At 48.0% G+C, this 16,874-nt stretch overlaps 2 protein-coding genes across 2 annotated transcripts; both read left to right on the top strand.

Moving 5' to 3' along the window:
* LOC128851241 (tubulin beta-2 chain) lies at window positions 1-2,594 on the top strand. Its single transcript, XM_054058773.1, has 4 exons — window positions 1-159; window positions 586-694; window positions 975-1,085; window positions 1,301-2,594. The coding sequence occupies exons 1-4, from the start codon at window positions 103-105 to the stop codon at window positions 2,359-2,361; spliced, it is 1,338 nt and encodes a 445-aa protein (XP_053914748.1). The 5' UTR covers window positions 1-102; the 3' UTR covers window positions 2,362-2,594.
* Window positions 2,595-14,111: 11,517 nt separating this feature from the next.
* On the top strand, window positions 14,112-16,855 carry LOC104066605 (tubulin beta-1 chain). The gene is made up of 4 exons (XM_054058771.1): window positions 14,112-14,273; window positions 14,891-14,999; window positions 15,254-15,364; window positions 15,580-16,855. Exons 1-4 carry the CDS (start codon window positions 14,217-14,219, stop codon window positions 16,638-16,640), a joined length of 1,338 nt encoding a protein of 445 aa, XP_053914746.1. The 5' UTR covers window positions 14,112-14,216; the 3' UTR covers window positions 16,641-16,855.
* The last annotated feature ends 19 nt before the right edge of the window (window positions 16,856-16,874 follow it).

Below are 16,874 nucleotides of genomic sequence, written 5' to 3'. Positions count from 1 at the left end.
CGGCGCGGGGCGCGGCCGCTGCAGCGCCGAGTGCGGGAGCGGAGCGGGAGGAGTGCAGCGCGGAAAGGAGCGTGTCGGAGCACCCTCGGAACGCCGGGCACCATGCGTGAGATCGTGCACATCCAGGCCGGGCAGTGCGGCAACCAGATCGGCGCCAAGGTATGCGGCGGGATGCGGGGGGACCGCGCAGACCCAGAGAAAAACGATCGGCGTCGGTGCTGCCCGCAACGCGGGGCGGTGCCCGCCCAGCCGGGCTCCGCGTGTCCCGGAATGGAGTCCCTCTTCCCGCTGGGAGTATCACTGCGCTACCTCGTCCATGCGGGGCGGCTGCCGGGATGCGGGGTTTTGTGCGGGGCAGCCCTGCCGCGCATCCACCTCCCCCGCGGGCTGCAGGGGTCCCGGGCGGGCGGAGGGAAGGGGCTGGGAGCCGGTGCCACACCCCTGCCGGCGGAGCCGGGGGTGGCGGTGCCCGGCGGGGCCGCCCCCACGCGTGGCGAATCCCTGTCCGCCACGTCGCGGGGCTTCGGGCAGGGGGCGCGGGCGGGGCGGTGCTGAGACCCTCCGTTTGTTCCCTGGTCCCGGCAGTTCTGGGAGGTCATCAGCGATGAGCACGGCATCGACCCCACTGGCAGCTACCACGGGGACAGCGACCTGCAGCTGGAGAGGATCAACGTCTACTACAATGAAGCCACGGGTAACGCCCCTCTGCTAAAGAGCTTCCTGGCACCTTGCTGCTGCGTGGGAAGGCGGGGTCCCTCTGTGCATCCCGCTTTCCCTTAGCCCTTCCCATAGCCGGTGATGCTCCAGCACAGCTTAAATGGCTGCTTTGTATTCCCATCCCCACCTACCTCCCACCGAATTCCATCACCACCCTCCATGTCCTGGGCAGTGAAATGCAGAGAGATGGAAGGGAGCACAGAAGGGCTGTGATACTGACTGTAAGGCTGTAACACCGGCTCTGGTTCCTCCCACAGGTAACAAATATGTCCCCCGTGCCATCCTGGTGGACCTGGAGCCCGGTACAATGGACTCTGTGCGCTCCGGCCCCTTTGGACAGATCTTCCGACCTGACAACTTTGTCTTTGGTGAGTGAGGCTGGCATGGAGGAGTCTCAAAGCGGGAGATTCCTGCATGGAAAAGGCTCAGGGCAAGTGTGCTGCTGACCCTGGGGGACCCGAATCCCAACAGCACAGTGGGGATGGAAGTTGGGGGTGAACCTTGTGGGGCAGGAGATGTGGCATTCTATCTGTTCCTCTGCGGAGCACTAACTGGGCACCTTGCTTCTGGTCCAATCGTCTAGGTCAGAGTGGGGCTGGCAACAACTGGGCCAAGGGGCACTACACGGAAGGTGCCGAGCTGGTGGACTCTGTCCTGGATGTGGTGAGGAAGGAGTCGGAGAGCTGTGACTGCCTGCAGGGCTTCCAGTTGACCCACTCGCTGGGTGGTGGCACAGGCTCTGGCATGGGCACCCTCCTCATCAGCAAGATCCGGGAGGAGTACCCCGACCGCATCATGAACACCTTCAGCGTCATGCCGTCCCCCAAGGTGTCAGACACGGTGGTGGAGCCCTACAATGCCACCCTGTCTGTGCACCAGCTGGTGGAGAACACGGATGAGACCTACTGCATTGACAACGAGGCCCTGTATGACATTTGCTTCCGCACCCTGAAGCTGACCACTCCCACGTACGGGGACCTCAACCACCTGGTGTCGGCCACCATGAGCGGAGTGACCACCTGCCTTCGCTTCCCGGGCCAGCTGAACGCCGACCTGCGCAAGCTGGCGGTGAACATGGTGCCTTTCCCTCGGCTGCACTTCTTCATGCCGGGCTTTGCCCCCCTCACCAGCCGTGGCAGCCAGCAGTACCGAGCCCTGACGGTGCCCGAGCTGACGCAGCAGATGTTTGACTCCAAGAACATGATGGCCGCCTGCGACCCCCGCCACGGTCGCTACCTGACGGTGGCTGCCATCTTCCGGGGCCGCATGTCCATGAAGGAGGTGGATGAGCAGATGCTCAACGTGCAGAACAAGAACAGCAGCTACTTTGTGGAGTGGATCCCCAACAATGTGAAGACGGCCGTCTGTGACATTCCCCCACGTGGTCTCAAGATGTCCGCCACCTTCATTGGCAACAGCACGGCCATTCAGGAGCTCTTCAAGAGGATCTCGGAGCAGTTCACGGCCATGTTCCGGCGCAAGGCTTTCTTGCACTGGTACACCGGCGAGGGCATGGATGAAATGGAGTTCACGGAGGCGGAGAGCAACATGAATGACCTGGTCTCCGAATACCAGCAATACCAGGATGCCACTGCTGATGAGCAGGGGGAGTTTGAAGAGGAAGGAGAGGAGGATGAGGCGTAAAGTTGAAATGGGTAGGAATTAAGTATAGTCTGAGCAGGCAAGTGTTCATTGAGAGGAGGAATCTGTGCAGTTGTGCTGAAGCATGCATTTTTTCATTTGGTGCTCTCCACTGTTGCTTCTGTCAGCAGTTTTGTATCCTTGACTGTCCAATGTAACAGTAGTTGCAAAAATACTTCAGAGTCTTCTGTTGAAATGGTTAACTTCTCAAACATAAAGGCTTTTTGTGTCCTAAACTGTCTCCTCTGACTTATTTCTTTCTCAATTAAGAAAGTAACTCTTGTAGTTTTCTGTAACTTCACTCTTTAATCCTTAATCTCAGAGAAAGGTTTAACTCAATAAAAGAATTTTTTTTTTTCAGCCCACCAATTTGGCAGCATAGGTAAACTGCAGTTGCTTGGCTTAAGGTGGTGGTTAATTTATGGAAACTGGGGTGGGGTGGGGGGGTGTCACTGTTAGATAGTCCTATGTCTAACAGTTAATCTAGCATTGCAGAAAATGTTGCCTTAACTAGCAGAAAGAAGACATTGCACTTGAGAATCCTGCAACTCCTATTTATGGACATACATGGTAGTGAGGTCAGTGAGAAGGTATTGAATTCCACTCTACAAGCTGTCAAAACTGATTTGACAGGATAGCTGCAGGCTTACCCACTGCTATTCAAGCAGCTTTTATTTAACTTGTTGCAGGGCCTATAGTACATGCATGTGGGTGGCTGCCTCTGATTTGCCTTGGCCCTGAGCTGCGGTGTCTCCCCCAACCCTTCTCTCTAAATAGAAAAATCTATGCAGAGAAGTAGGGGTGTGTACTAGCAGATGACTCGAACTTCATTAAGAATCTGAATATTCTTCTAAGGCATAAAATTCTTGAGTACTTCCCAGAAATAGCCACTAAGCTGCCCCCAACTGTAAAGTGATTGACTCTTCAATCAATTCCATTTAGAAGATAAGAGGTGATGGGCAGTTTTCTAGAAAACATTGTTCAAAATGCTTCTTAGTGCATACATACAATCTTTGAAGCAGTTGGGTGGATAACCTGACAATAGCTGTCTACTACATCCAAGTTATGTGTTTACAGGGCTGTTGATATTTGATGCTCTTGGTTCCTACAGCAGGAAATGGATTTCTACCTAGACAGGTGAGAGCAGTGCAGCAGCCTGTTGAGCATCTTTAAGGTAAGTTTAGTTTCCTTACAGTGAGGGATGGGCAGGATTTATATTTCTGTATGCTTTAAGGATGCACAAACCCTGCATGAGGGGTCTATAATGCATTTGTCAGTAGCTATAGGGTCTATGAGGCTTTTCTTACCTCTACAAAACAAAAGTAAAATTCCCCCATGGAGTATGGCCATTACCCAAATGTAATCTTGGTCCTTACCTCACCCAAACACCACTTAGTTGGTAAGTCCTGTACTAAAAAAAAAAGTTGCTTTGAGATCTGCTACCAATACTACAATTACAGTTGTCCTTACTCCTCTGAAAAAGCTGGTAATGTGTGCAACCTCTTTTGTGATCCTCTAATGAAATGCTTACAAGGAATTCCTGGAATAAAAACTTAAAAGGGAGCTCCTGTGCATGATTAATATCTTGCCTGTTTTGGCTATGTTAATTGACTGCACTGCCTGCAGACCCTGCTTTGAGTGTAACCTGTTCCTTTGCTGATGGCCTTAATTAACCTATGGTGAGATGTGTGATGGTGTGCAGCACAGCAAACACTACCTAAGGATTTGCACTCATCTATGTTCTTCACTTCTGATGTATAACCTATAAGGTGGGATGAGAAGTGCTTAAACTGCCAGTAAACATACAACCACATACGCCCACAGTGGTACCTGCATTTCTTAGTGCTTGAGCAGTTCTGGGGTTAAGCATTAAACACATTGAGGTTTTTTTAGTAATCAAGTTACTACCTGCTGCCTCAAGCCCTTAGGGGAAATAACAGCTTATTTGGTTGTCACAGTAACCTTCCCTTGAAATCACCTAGCTGGGTTGCACTTGAAACTGTGTACTGCATGGCTTTGTAAAGCTGAGAAGGGGAGACAGCAATCAAAATTTAAGCACAGTTTAAGGAAATTATGAGAAGCTGGTATCTGATAGTAAAGATCTTCCATTCTGCTGTGGGACTATAGCAGGTTTCACTAGTGTTCAGCACGTCTAGCTTCTAATTCTTGGTGTAATTGCACTCTGTCTCTAGCTAACCCTCAAAAAGAGCTACCCAAGCGACACATTTCACTACAGCTCCCTTAGTAGAAAGTAGGACACCATCCCACATTGCTTGCTGTTGTTTGTGTTCTGTTTTTTTTTCTAGAGGAAGAAAAATCTCAAATAGCGATAGTCTAGACAGAAACATGTCCTTTCACAAATCCTACACAGCTTATTTTCCAGTCATAATCATTAAAAAAAAAACCCGCAAGCCGACATTTCAGTAAGAGTCAAGGGAGGGAGAGGAAAAGGGGGTTCTGGAAGGTTTAAAAACTCCTTGGTAGGTACAGTAGGCCAGATATAAAAGAGAATGAGTCTCCTGCTGGGCCTGGGGGCTGTGATACCATTTTTTCTGTTGAATCTTTGAGCTTCAGCTTTATCTACCACCCAGGAGTTCATTAACTATAAAAAGTGGAGACTGAATGCTGTATGCCAAACAACAGTCTTTGCAAGTGCCTGTGACTGCAATTGTTCTATTTCACAAAGAAAGCAGAACCACTGAAAGGATTTCAGATTGGGTAGTCTGACTGCCTTAACCTCTACTGAGTGTTAATTTGCACTTGTCCATGTGACGAATGATACCTTTACAGTTAAAGGTCTTGCGTGAGGCATCCTGTGTGGAAGAAACAAGGCTAGATAGTACAGGCTTAGTGGCGTGCAGCTTAAGCCGCTTAAAATAACCCATTTGTGTTGAGATAGAAGTTAATATCAAGCAATATATTTTTATTTCAACATATCAATGATGGCCTGCAGGGGAGCATTCTCCTCTCTTGATGATTAGAGCTGATGGTGTTGGGGTAGGGAACAATCTCTTTGTGTCCTTTTTAATGCATGGCATTTTTAAGTGCATTAGCAGAATATCTTGACCAAGGCAAACAAGTCTGTCTGTGGCTAAATGCAAGATGATAAAGCTAAATAAGCCTGTAAAAGCAGCTACATACTAACGATGTAGGTTTAATTTAAATAGTAATGGAATGAGGTGTGCTAGCTCTGAGATGCCAATCTCTTCTAATTTCCCTTCCCTTTTTAATTTTAGGACCTCAACCTAAACCCATTTTACCAAGGAAGGATATTTCAATATATGGTCTGTTTCTTCAAAACATTTAAGTATCTATTGAGAACATAGGCTTATATCTGTGTTCCAGCAGATGTTTTCCAATCTGTTAAATGGGAGCAATAATGATTCTTCTCTTCCCAACATATGTGAGGTGACGATATACATCAGAGACCAGGTTGCATTAAATATACAGTGGTCCCAGTGATATGAGAACCTAAGATTCAAACCTGAGATGCATCCTGTTGACAGGTGTATTTTTCCAGAAGATATGAGGGGAAGAACATAATAAACCAAAGTAGCAATAGGACTTATAACCTAAAGAAAGAAGGGAATCTAGATCAAGTCTTCTCCAGACAATTTTCTGTAAAAATAGAGCAAATCCCCAATATGATGCTCATGGATGATGTTATCAGATGCCACATACTTCAGAAAAGTATAGCACTAGCAGGTCCTTCTAGATATTTCCACAAATATTATGTGCTTAAAGAAACCTTGATAAACTGACAGAGCCCTTATGGGACAGTGCTGCAACACCCTACTGCAAAACACAGCTCTGGTACCTGGAGGGACAAGCTTTCTTACCTCACCAGAATGAGTTGAGGCACCTAGCAATACTCGATGCACCAGAACGATTTCTCCCCTTGCTTACTTTGCCCAATGGCAAAGCTATGTGCAAGATAACAGGATGAATCCTGATACTAGCTTTAAGTATGGCAAGTTTCATGGTGTTGCATTGAAATCATTTTCAAAAAAAACCCTCCCAAAACCTCGTCTTACTACATTTTTTTAATGGAGTGCTGTTAAACTATATTAAACTGCTTTGCAGTGGGAGGTGCTTCAATTATTGCTTCCTGTTTAATGAGCCTTATATTTTCGTTTGCTAAAGCTATGAGGAGATAAAATTCTCTCTGGAGAAACCATATGACTACCCCCTTTATTTGGTACACATTCTTTCTCCCAAAGGATGCTGTTATACTTTTCCATTATACATTAAAGCATAACGAACATACGTTTTTAGGGATCATTCAGAGTAGCCTGCCTAAGAGCTATAGGTAACGCAGTTTCCCTGAACCCATTCAGTGTAGAGGAGGCACTGTTTTTTTTCATTTACTGATAAATCCCCTTCTCGATCTTCCTGTGTATTTTTCAGCTGCTTCTGTGTTTCCACAGAAAAAAAGCTCATGACTCTTTTGATGTGTTTTATGTGCCTAGGGTAATCCAAGTAAGGTTATTTTTTTCCTCCTTTCCTCAACTCAAAATAAATTTTTATGGATAAGTATTTGGAGCTAATCTTGTCTGTGACTTAAAAAAAAAAGACATCTGAGAGTTTTCCTCCTTCCAATCTAAAATTCATTCATGGTAGGCACCTGCCTACTGATGGTCCAGCAATCACCTGCCCTGGTCTGTTTGTTATTTACTAAGATGGGAAAGAGCAGACTATTAGATCTTGGATACTTCCATTTTAGATGGGGGTTATCTTTAGCTTGCCTAAATGACCGTTCAAAGTGGAAGCATTTGGTCATGGGAATGTGCCTGAGGCCGTGGTGCATTTTAGAAAAAGACATTTCTTGGCGCTGACTCTATGGACACCTGTCCAGCTGGAGCCCTCTGAACACTTGAATTCAACGCACAGGGATGGTAGTGGGGGCAGGTATGAAAGCCTGCCCCTCTCTTGCCCCCAGCCATTCTACCAGCAAAGGATACAGTGCAGGTGACAACTTTTCCCTCTCTTTGAGCAGTTTAACAAAAAGCTAACTATTCCCCTGCTCCTAGCTTCAAACCCATTTCAAGCATTTTACTTGTGAACCTGCCAGAAAGAAAAATTGTGTCTTTTTGAAGTGTGTGCATAAGAAGGCTACCTACAGTATCTTAGCAAACCCCAAAATAATATGAGAGTAGGTCTTTCCCTCCTTCCCCACTTACAGTCGCTTTTCCCTTACAAGTAGAGTTCCAATTGTAAGGGAAAAAATTGAGTTAGCTTTGTTAAATTCCTCTTTATCAATGTTTGATTCTTGTATTGTATAGATTTTCTAACTAGACTCAATTTATCCATATGTCATATTTTACAATTAGATTATTTTTCTCACTGGGCTTTCTTGGTAAATTTAAGGCATGTTTTCTTATCTTTTTGGCAAGAATGCCTCTACCATTGCAAGCAGAAATGTTATTGTGAACACAGCTTAAGCAGAATGTGAAAACACTCACTCCAGAGGCTGAAATGGCTGCCGTAGCAGAGATTGTGCAGCTTGTTCAGTAAACGGTTCTCTGTTGTTTTGCACTGAAACATGTTTCCACATTTTTCCGTGAATGTAATAGAAAGATATTGGCTGCCCTCATGGTGAATAATTAAACAGAGTTTTCAAGCAGAATTCAAATGGTCTCACAATAAGCTCTACAAACATTAAACAAAACTCAAGCGTTGACTTCTTACAGTCTGCTTCTCTGCATCCTGCCTGATGCTGGTCTTATAATTACTAAATTAATTTTATGTCTGTTTTTCACAAATTCCAGCTGCACCCTCGCAGGCATGGAGAAAGAGCAAGCTTGGATTAGAGATTTCCAGGGCCTTGAGGAAACTGCCACTTGCAGAGGTGAGTAGCTCCATGGGCTGGGCTGATTCAATATCCTCTAGCTGCTATTCCCCTTGCCCTGCTTCAGGAAGTTACCTTTGTTATTTTCTTAGGCAGCTCCAGAGCGTGTCTTACTCCTCTAACCAGTCAGTTCAGCTCCCTGAACTCCACAGTAAGGGACAGTAAATTGGGGAGTGTGCCAGAGGGACAACTGGTGTGAAAGAGCAGGAAAAGGCAGGCAGCTAGAAGCAGGAGAGGGCAGGGCGAGGTATTTAGTAGATTCAGCCACCTAAGTGGGACGACTCTCTCAACTCTCCAGTGGGGAACCCAGGTGATTTTAAGCAATGTACATTGAAATCCCACCACAAACTACTACATCTCTTAGCAGATATCGCAAGATGAAGTTTAGAGTTTGCGTAGTGTCAGTTTGAATTACAAGTAACTATCGGATTGCAAGATAAAGCAAGGAGGCTGAGGAACAAAAGAAATGATGACTAGCAGATCAAAGTCACTATCTGTGCCTTGTTCTTGATGACGTGCAGGAAATAAGCTACCCTGGAAAACATGATATCAGCATTTCATTTATATTGATGCTGGAATCTTAGTCATCTCTTGACCGGTGGACCCAGTTTGTAGAGCTAGCAGACGTATTTCGTCTAATGAACCATCTTAAAAGGTAGATGCAGCCTGGATGGGGGAAGGAGCCATCTGGCTGCTACCCCATCACATCTGGTGTGCCAAGCAGAAATAATGAGAGGCTGCATTGTTTTGCCTTTCTTCTCAGTAAATCATTGCTTGATGATGATCAACATATTTTTCCCTTTCTGGAGTCATTTTCTGAACAAGTAGTCGTGTTTATTATAGTAACTTTGGAAGCCAAACAAGTGGAGTTGTCTTTGCTGTGTCCTGTACAACCATATTCACAGAAATTCCTGACTCTTGGAAGTTATAATCTGAGTTCACAAGAGAAACCATAGGTTATAGAAGAAATATTAGGTTCACGAGGAAACAATTCTTCCTTCAAAAGAAGCATGGCTCATTTTAGTACTGACAGTGCCTTAAATTGCTCCATGACATGATGTTCTCTCACTTGCTCATCCTCTCTTCTCTTCTGTTCTTGACCAAACACACAACCCCCCAGGTACAATAAAAACAAGTACAGAGGATTCTACAATGAAACTGCTTTTGCTCATTCATAAAAGCATGCTCAGTGTTGTAGAATTTAATTGCTTCTAGTGCCTGCAGTGGGTTGTAATTTTGAAATAAAAATAGATTTTCCTTTTGGGTATTTTATTATTAGAATTAAAAATACCTTCACAACTATTCCACCCTCTTGCTGGTGGCAGAAATATTCTTCTATCTTAATGCACATCACAAGCGATTAAGCATCAGATTTCAAAGGTGAACTCAGACAACGTTCATCAGGTGGGAATATCGTAGTTACCAGGTAGAAAGGAAACAATAAGCTAATGAACAGAGCCTGTCATCTGAGCACCAACACAAAGATTCAAAAACTCACGTAGCCTCTGATATATATGTCTGAGAAAGACATGACGTCACTCACTATAAATAAGTGAGAATAAAGCCATAGGCAGACATTTTGTATGCCTGAGCAGCTTTCGCATTTGTACATTTGTGATTCTTTTTTGAACAATGGGAAATTACGGACTGACATGAAAATGTTGTGGGATCCCTGTTGCCTCCCTTGTGCATCCATCTCCCGGGCTCTGCCGTTGCCTTGGAAACTAGGAAGGTAGGATTTGATGCAGGCGGAAAGCAGGCTGCAGAGTGGAGTTTCAGCTGCTGAAGGGCACATGGGCATCTCTGGGCACATGCCTTGCTTTTGTATGAATGGGAGAGTGCTGACTTTCATTTCTAACTCTTAATGTTTAGAATTTATGGACCTATACTAAAAAGTACAATAGGGTACTCCCACCTTTATTTAAATAGCATCAATAGGAAGTATTTGTTAAAGTATTTGCCAAATATAGATTTCTGAATTGACATTTAAGCAGTTGACATTTAATTTGCTCCATTGTGTATTCAAGGATGCTCAGCATTGCTATAGATGAGGGCGCTTATTAGACACATAAACATGTACTTCCCTTCAGGTACTCTGTCTTAAAACCTGGAGCTGTACCCCAATAAAGCTGATCTCTACAAAGAAAACAGCATTACAGCATCTAAGAATTAGGTCATTTCCTAATAGAAGCTCAAAATCCTTAATGGAATAACTATAGAGCCCTAGGAAGCCACTGTGCGTATGTGGAAAGAAGGCATGGCTAGGAGGGAAGGAGTGGACAGATGCCTTCAGGAGGGAAGTAAGAATGCTTCAAGCTGATCTTCTGTAGAGTGCCGGAATACTTGAGCAGCCGAAAACCTCTTCAGTACCTGTGTGGATCCCAGAGATCCCACAACAGCCAGAAATGCAGTTGTGTGCAGTTCCACCAGCAGTGAAAAGATGTAACTGCCTACAGCTGCCCAAAAGGTTGGGTTAAGCCTATAGCAAGTAGAAAGGTATATGCATGAGCAATAATAAAGACTGCCTGTGATTGAATTTGGTAGGAATGTGTCAAAGGAAAATACCAACAACAGCCAGAATAAAAGAACACAAACTTCAAGAGAATTTGGTAAAAATGTTTCAATGCTAGCACAATTCTGAATGTTTTGTGATTGAAAAGCCAGATGTAATAACGCCACATGTAATTCCATGTGTTGCAAAGCCTGAGCTTTGGTTTTCAGAAGAATTCATTCCATCATCTTTCTAGGAATCAAGATGAAGCTGTCTGGCCTGTGTTTCCTTGGATCCCCCTTCTTGCTGTCTTGAAGTTAGCAACAACACCCTTTTTTTATTTTTCCAGTCCTTGAGAACCTCCCAGCTTGGCTTGACTTTCCAAAGATTATCAAGAATGTCTTCTTATCATAATATCTGCCAGCTCCCTCGGCACTCAGGTAAATCTCACGAGACCCACGACTTTTGCATGTTCAATTTATTGAAATGTTCCCTATATTCATCTTTCTCTACTAAGACTAAGTTTCCATTGCTCCAGACTTCCCAACAGGTATCCAAAGCTTCCTAAGTGCAAGCTTTAACCGTGAAAAACAAGGTAAAGAAGGCATTGAGTACTTCAGCTTTTTCCACGTCCTTTTGCCACTATGTCCCCTCCCATATTCAGTAGCGTGTTGATGTTTTTCTCTAGACTTCCTTTTGCTGCAGATGAACCTGTACAAGTCTTACTTATTGTCCTTCATATCCTTTGCTTTGAGCTTCCTAACCGTTTCCTAGCCCTGCAAGCTAGGACAGTGATTCTATGTTGCTCATGGCTCTACTTCCACTTCCTGAGTTCTTCCTTTTTACATTTGTGTTTACTCAGGAGCTTCCTTATTCATCCATACATGCCTCTTGCCACCTTTGCTTGTTTTCCTGTTTGCTGTCATGGGCCATTCTTAAGGCTGGAGGAGGTGATCCCTGGAAGTCAGACAGCTCTCATGAACTCGCTTCTCTCCAGGGCCATTTCTCATAGGATTCGTCCAGACAGATACCTGAAGAAGCTAAAGTCTGTCTTCCAGGAGACCAGGGAAGTGTGATCCTGCAATTTGCCTTGTTCTCTTCTATCAGGATCTTGAACTCTACCATTTCACAATTTCTGCAGCCAGGGCTGCCCTGAGCCTTCACAACCCTGACCACTTTTTCCTTGCTTCTAAGTATCAGGTCCAGCAGAGTCTCCCTTTTGGACTCCTTGATTGTCTGTCATTGATTTCCATTGAAGTTATCATTGATACACTTCACAAAACTCCTGGATTGCTTGTACCCTGCTGTGTTGTCGCTATACCTGATACTGGGGAGGCAGAAGTACCCCTTGAGGGATAGGGTGTGAGACTTCTAGTTACCTGAAAGTCTTACTTCTCTTCCTAATCAGGAGGTGTTTAGCAGATACCTACCACAAAATAGCGCGCATTAGTTTGCCCTCTAATCCTGACCCTTTAGACCTCAGCTGGTTAATCATCCATCCCCTGGCAAAGCTTTGTGTGTTTCTGCTGCTCTCTCACACAAAGAGCAACTCTCACACCTCGCCTGCCCATACTATCCTTTCTAAAGAGCCTGCATCGCTCCATGGCAGCTCTCCAGTCATGTGACCTGTCCCTGTGATCCCAGTGAGACTACAGCCCTGCAGCTGCATGCAGATTTCTAACTCATCATATTTATTACCCATACTGTATGTGTTAGTGTAGAGGCATTGCAGAGAGGCACCCAAGCCCGCTGATTCCCAGGAAGAGTGCGAGAACTTGCCTTGCCATGCTGTCTTCTTGGCACCTCGGACCCCCTCCAGTTCTGTTGTGCTGAATATGAGGCACATCCTCTTTGCCAACCTGTTCCACTGCTTCCTCGTTTGGTTGTGAGTTGTCATCTCCCTTCCCTGGTCATAGTGTAAAGCTGTCCACATTAGATTGGCCAGCAGTGTGGCAAAGATGCTTTCACTGCTGAAAAATTTGCAGTTGTGAATCAATTAACGTTTTATAGTCGAGTCCAATAGTTCCTGCACAATCCATTACAGACCCTGCTGAAGTTTATTTTGGATATTCTCCATGGCAACAACACAGACAAAGGCATGTATCGTGGTTCAAATGTGTTGTTCTCACTGTTGTACTTGAACTGTCCTTCCTCCCTCAGTCATCGGCCATGTACTTAGCTCAGTTTTTTCCTACGAGAGCACACAGAATGATGCTAGGAGCTCGGTCCAAATATCTTCCAAACTGAGGTGCATGGAAGGCGTCTGGTAAGGCAGAACATAACTTTACTTATAGAATAAAAGATATCCCATTCTTATGGGTGTTCGAACTGCTATCACTCCCTCAGACCACTCCCAGAAAAAGATGCGGCAGTGTCAAGTTTCATGCTAGCCCTCTGCACTCCTGAAATTAGAGACTCGCATACATGGGTTTGGCAGCACAAAGTAGGGTTGCACCACTTGAAAGTGGCTGTGGGCTTTATCATCGCCACCCAGTCCCCACTTGTTTCAGGTGCCCAAGCGATGGAAAGATGCTTCTTGTGTTTAAGACATATCGGAACATGAGTTAGCAGGCCTGAGCTAGAAATACAGGCTTGAGGGTGCTAATAAAATATAGAGGTACATGCTTTGCTGCTGTGACGCATATGTGGACAGGCTGAGAGCGTCGGGCTTGTTAAGCCTGGAGAAAAGAAGGCTCCAAGGAGACCTTAGAGTGGCCTTCCAGTAAATGAAGGGGGTCTACAAGATACCTGGGGAGGGACTTTTTACAAGGGAATGTAGTGATAGGGTGAGGGGGGAATGACTTTGAATTGGAGGGAGGAAGATTTAGACTAGACATTAGGAAGAAATTCTTCACGATGAGAGTTGTGAGGCACTGGCACAGATTGCCCAGGGAAGTTGTGGATGTCCTTTCCCCGGAGGTGTTCAAGGCCAGGTTGGATGGGGCCTTGGGCAGCCCGATCTGGTAGGAGGTGTCCCTGCCCATGGCAGGAGGGTTGGAATTAGATGATTTTTAAGGTCCCTTCCAACCCAAACCGTTCTATGATTCTAAAAACAACAGTAAGGGGAAGAGCTCCAACAGGTGTGCAGAGAAGAGACAAGGTTTTCCTTGGTTCTATTTTTAACTTTTTCATTTTCAAGACAAGCCACGCCTTATCAGAACCATCCCCCCCCCCCCCTTTCCCCCCGATAAAGGCGAACCTCCTCCAGTGCCTCCAGGGCAGCCACGCTCTCCGGACCCGGCCCGGGACGCCCCGCTGGCCACGCCCCTTGAGCAATCACCACGCCCCTATTTCAGGCCCCGCCCCCGCCGGAGACAATGCCGCGGCTCCGCCCCGCCACCCCGCGCCCATTGGCCCCGCGCCGATGCCGCATGACGTCACCGCAGGGGGCGGGGCGCAGCGCCCGATTTAATGGACCGGCGCGGGGCGCGGCTGCTGCAGTGCTGAGTGCGGGAGTGGAGCGGGAGGAGTGCAGTGCGGAAAGGAGCGTGTCGGAGCACCCTCGGAACGCCAGGCACCATGCGTGAGATCGTGCACATCCAGGCCGGGCAGTGCGGCAACCAGATCGGCGCCAAGGTATGCGGCGGGATGCGGGGGGACCGCGCAGCCCCAGCCCCAGAATGAAAAGCGCCCCCCGGGTGGCGAAGGCAGAGCGGCTCCTGCTCCCCGCGCCGGTCTGAGCTCCCGTGGGAGCAGGGCTATGCCCGGGCTCGGCCCCGTGGCTGCCCTGCCCTCCCCAGGCAGCTGCAGCGTCCCAGCCGCACCCCCCCCCCGCCTCGCCCCTTCGGGAGGAAACGGGAGGTGTTTCAGTACCGCGGGTAACGCTCTCCCTTCGAGGCTTTGGAGGTGCTCGCAGAAGCTTTGGAGGTGCTTAGGAGCCATCTTGTAGAGGCTAGAGGGTCTTAACTCACTGCTAGACAATGGGAGACCGGCTCACTGAGATCCCTGGGGACTGTCACCCTTGCGATACGAGCTATAAAAGAATTTACTTGCACTTGGGTGCTCCAGCTGCCTGTCTGCCCCCCGGGGGCTCAGCTGCTGTGCAATCCTCCTGCACTGACTCGCTTTCCTCCCGGGCAGCTGCTCCGCCCTGCGAGGGAGTGGTCGGGCCAGGGCATGCACAGCCCCCGCTGGGCTCTGATTGGCACCGGCCAGCTGGGCTCAATCGCCCCTTTTCCAAAAATTTCTTATAGTTCTGGGAGGTCATCAGCGATGAGCACGGCATCGATCCCACCGGCAGCTACCACGGGGACAGCGACCTGCAGCTGGAGAGGATCAACGTCTACTACAATGAAGCTGCTGGTGAGTGTGTGTCTGCTTCCTCGGATGGCAGGTGTGCCAGTTCATCAGGGCTGGAAAATTCCCCGAACAAGAGCTGTCATCTGCAAGTGACTCCTCTAAGAGAGCTTTGTTCTCAGAATGGCTCTGATAATGCAGTAGTCTTGATGGAGAGTGTGTCTCTGTCAAAATGCGGGGAGGCAGAGGGGAGCGCAGCAGGGCTGTGCTGCTGGCTGATGACTGTGAGGCTGTAACACCGGCTCTGGTTCCTCCCACAGGTAACAAATATGTCCCCCGTGCCATCCTGGTGGACCTGGAGCCCGGTACAATGGACTCTGTGCGCTCCGGCCCCTTTGGACAGATCTTCCGACCCGACAACTTTGTCTTTGGTGAGTGAGGCTGGCATGGAGGAGTCTCAAAGCGGGAGATTCCTGCACGGAAAAGGCTCAGGGCCAGTGTGCTGCTGACCCTGGGGGACCTGAATCTCAACAGCGCAGTGGGGATGGAAGTTGGGGATGAACCCTGCGGGGCAGGAGAAGTGGCATTCTATCTGTTCCTCTGCGGGGCACTAACTGGGCACCTTGCTTCTGGTCCAATCGTCTAGGTCAGAGTGGGGCTGGCAACAACTGGGCCAAGGGGCACTACACGGAAGGTGCCGAGCTGGTGGACTCTGTCCTGGATGTGGTGAGGAAGGAGTCGGAGAGCTGTGACTGCCTGCAGGGCTTCCAGTTGACCCACTCGCTGGGTGGTGGCACAGGCTCTGGCATGGGCACCCTCCTCATCAGCAAGATCCGGGAGGAGTACCCCGACCGCATCATGAACACCTTCAGCGTCATGCCGTCCCCCAAGGTGTCAGACACGGTGGTGGAGCCCTACAATGCCACCCTGTCTGTGCACCAGCTGGTGGAGAACACGGATGAGACCTACTGCATTGACAACGAGGCCCTGTATGACATTTGCTTCCGCACCCTGAAGCTGACCACTCCCACATATGGGGACCTCAACCACCTGGTGTCGGCCACCATGAGCGGAGTGACCACCTGCCTTCGCTTCCCGGGTCAGCTGAACGCCGACCTGCGCAAGCTGGCGGTGAACATGGTGCCTTTCCCTCGGCTGCACTTCTTCATGCCGGGCTTTGCCCCCCTCACCAGCCGTGGCAGCCAGCAGTACCGAGCCCTGACGGTGCCCGAGCTGACGCAGCAGATGTTTGACTCCAAGAACATGATGGCCGCCTGCGACCCCCGCCACGGTCGCTACCTGACGGTGGCTGCCATCTTCCGGGGCCGCATGTCCATGAAGGAGGTGGATGAGCAGATGCTCAACGTGCAGAACAAGAACAGCAGCTACTTTGTGGAGTGGATCCCCAACAATGTGAAGACGGCCGTCTGTGACATTCCCCCACGTGGTCTCAAGATGTCCGCCACCTTCATTGGCAACAGCACGGCCATTCAGGAGCTCTTCAAGAGGATCTCGGAGCAGTTCACGGCCATGTTCCGGCGCAAGGCTTTCTTGCACTGGTACACCGGCGAGGGCATGGATGAAATGGAGTTCACGGAGGCGGAGAGCAACATGAATGACCTGGTCTCCGAATACCAGCAATACCAGGATGCCACTGCTGATGAGCAGGGGGAGTTTGAAGAAGAAGGAGAGGAGGATGAGGCTTAAGTCCCCATGATTTAAAAGGAACTTCTGTAAAACAGGCATGTGTACTGAATGACTTCTGGTAGTGGTGGTGAAGCATGTTCTCTAGAAGCTATGTACCCAATTATCCTCTCAGCACTTGTAACTTTGACAGATTTCTCAATGTAACAGTTTAGAATCCGAGTTATTACAATGGTTTTGTTCTTAAATGTTAAGAGCACATAAAGGCATGTATTCTAGATCATGTTTTTTGTCTTT

The sequence above is a fragment of the Cuculus canorus genome, chromosome 2 (assembly GCF_017976375.1).
Source record: "Cuculus canorus isolate bCucCan1 chromosome 2, bCucCan1.pri, whole genome shotgun sequence".
NCBI lineage: Eukaryota > Metazoa > Chordata > Aves > Cuculiformes > Cuculidae > Cuculus > Cuculus canorus.
The sequence above is the reverse complement of the archived record's forward strand: the minus strand, read 5'-3'. Positions and strand labels throughout refer to the sequence as shown.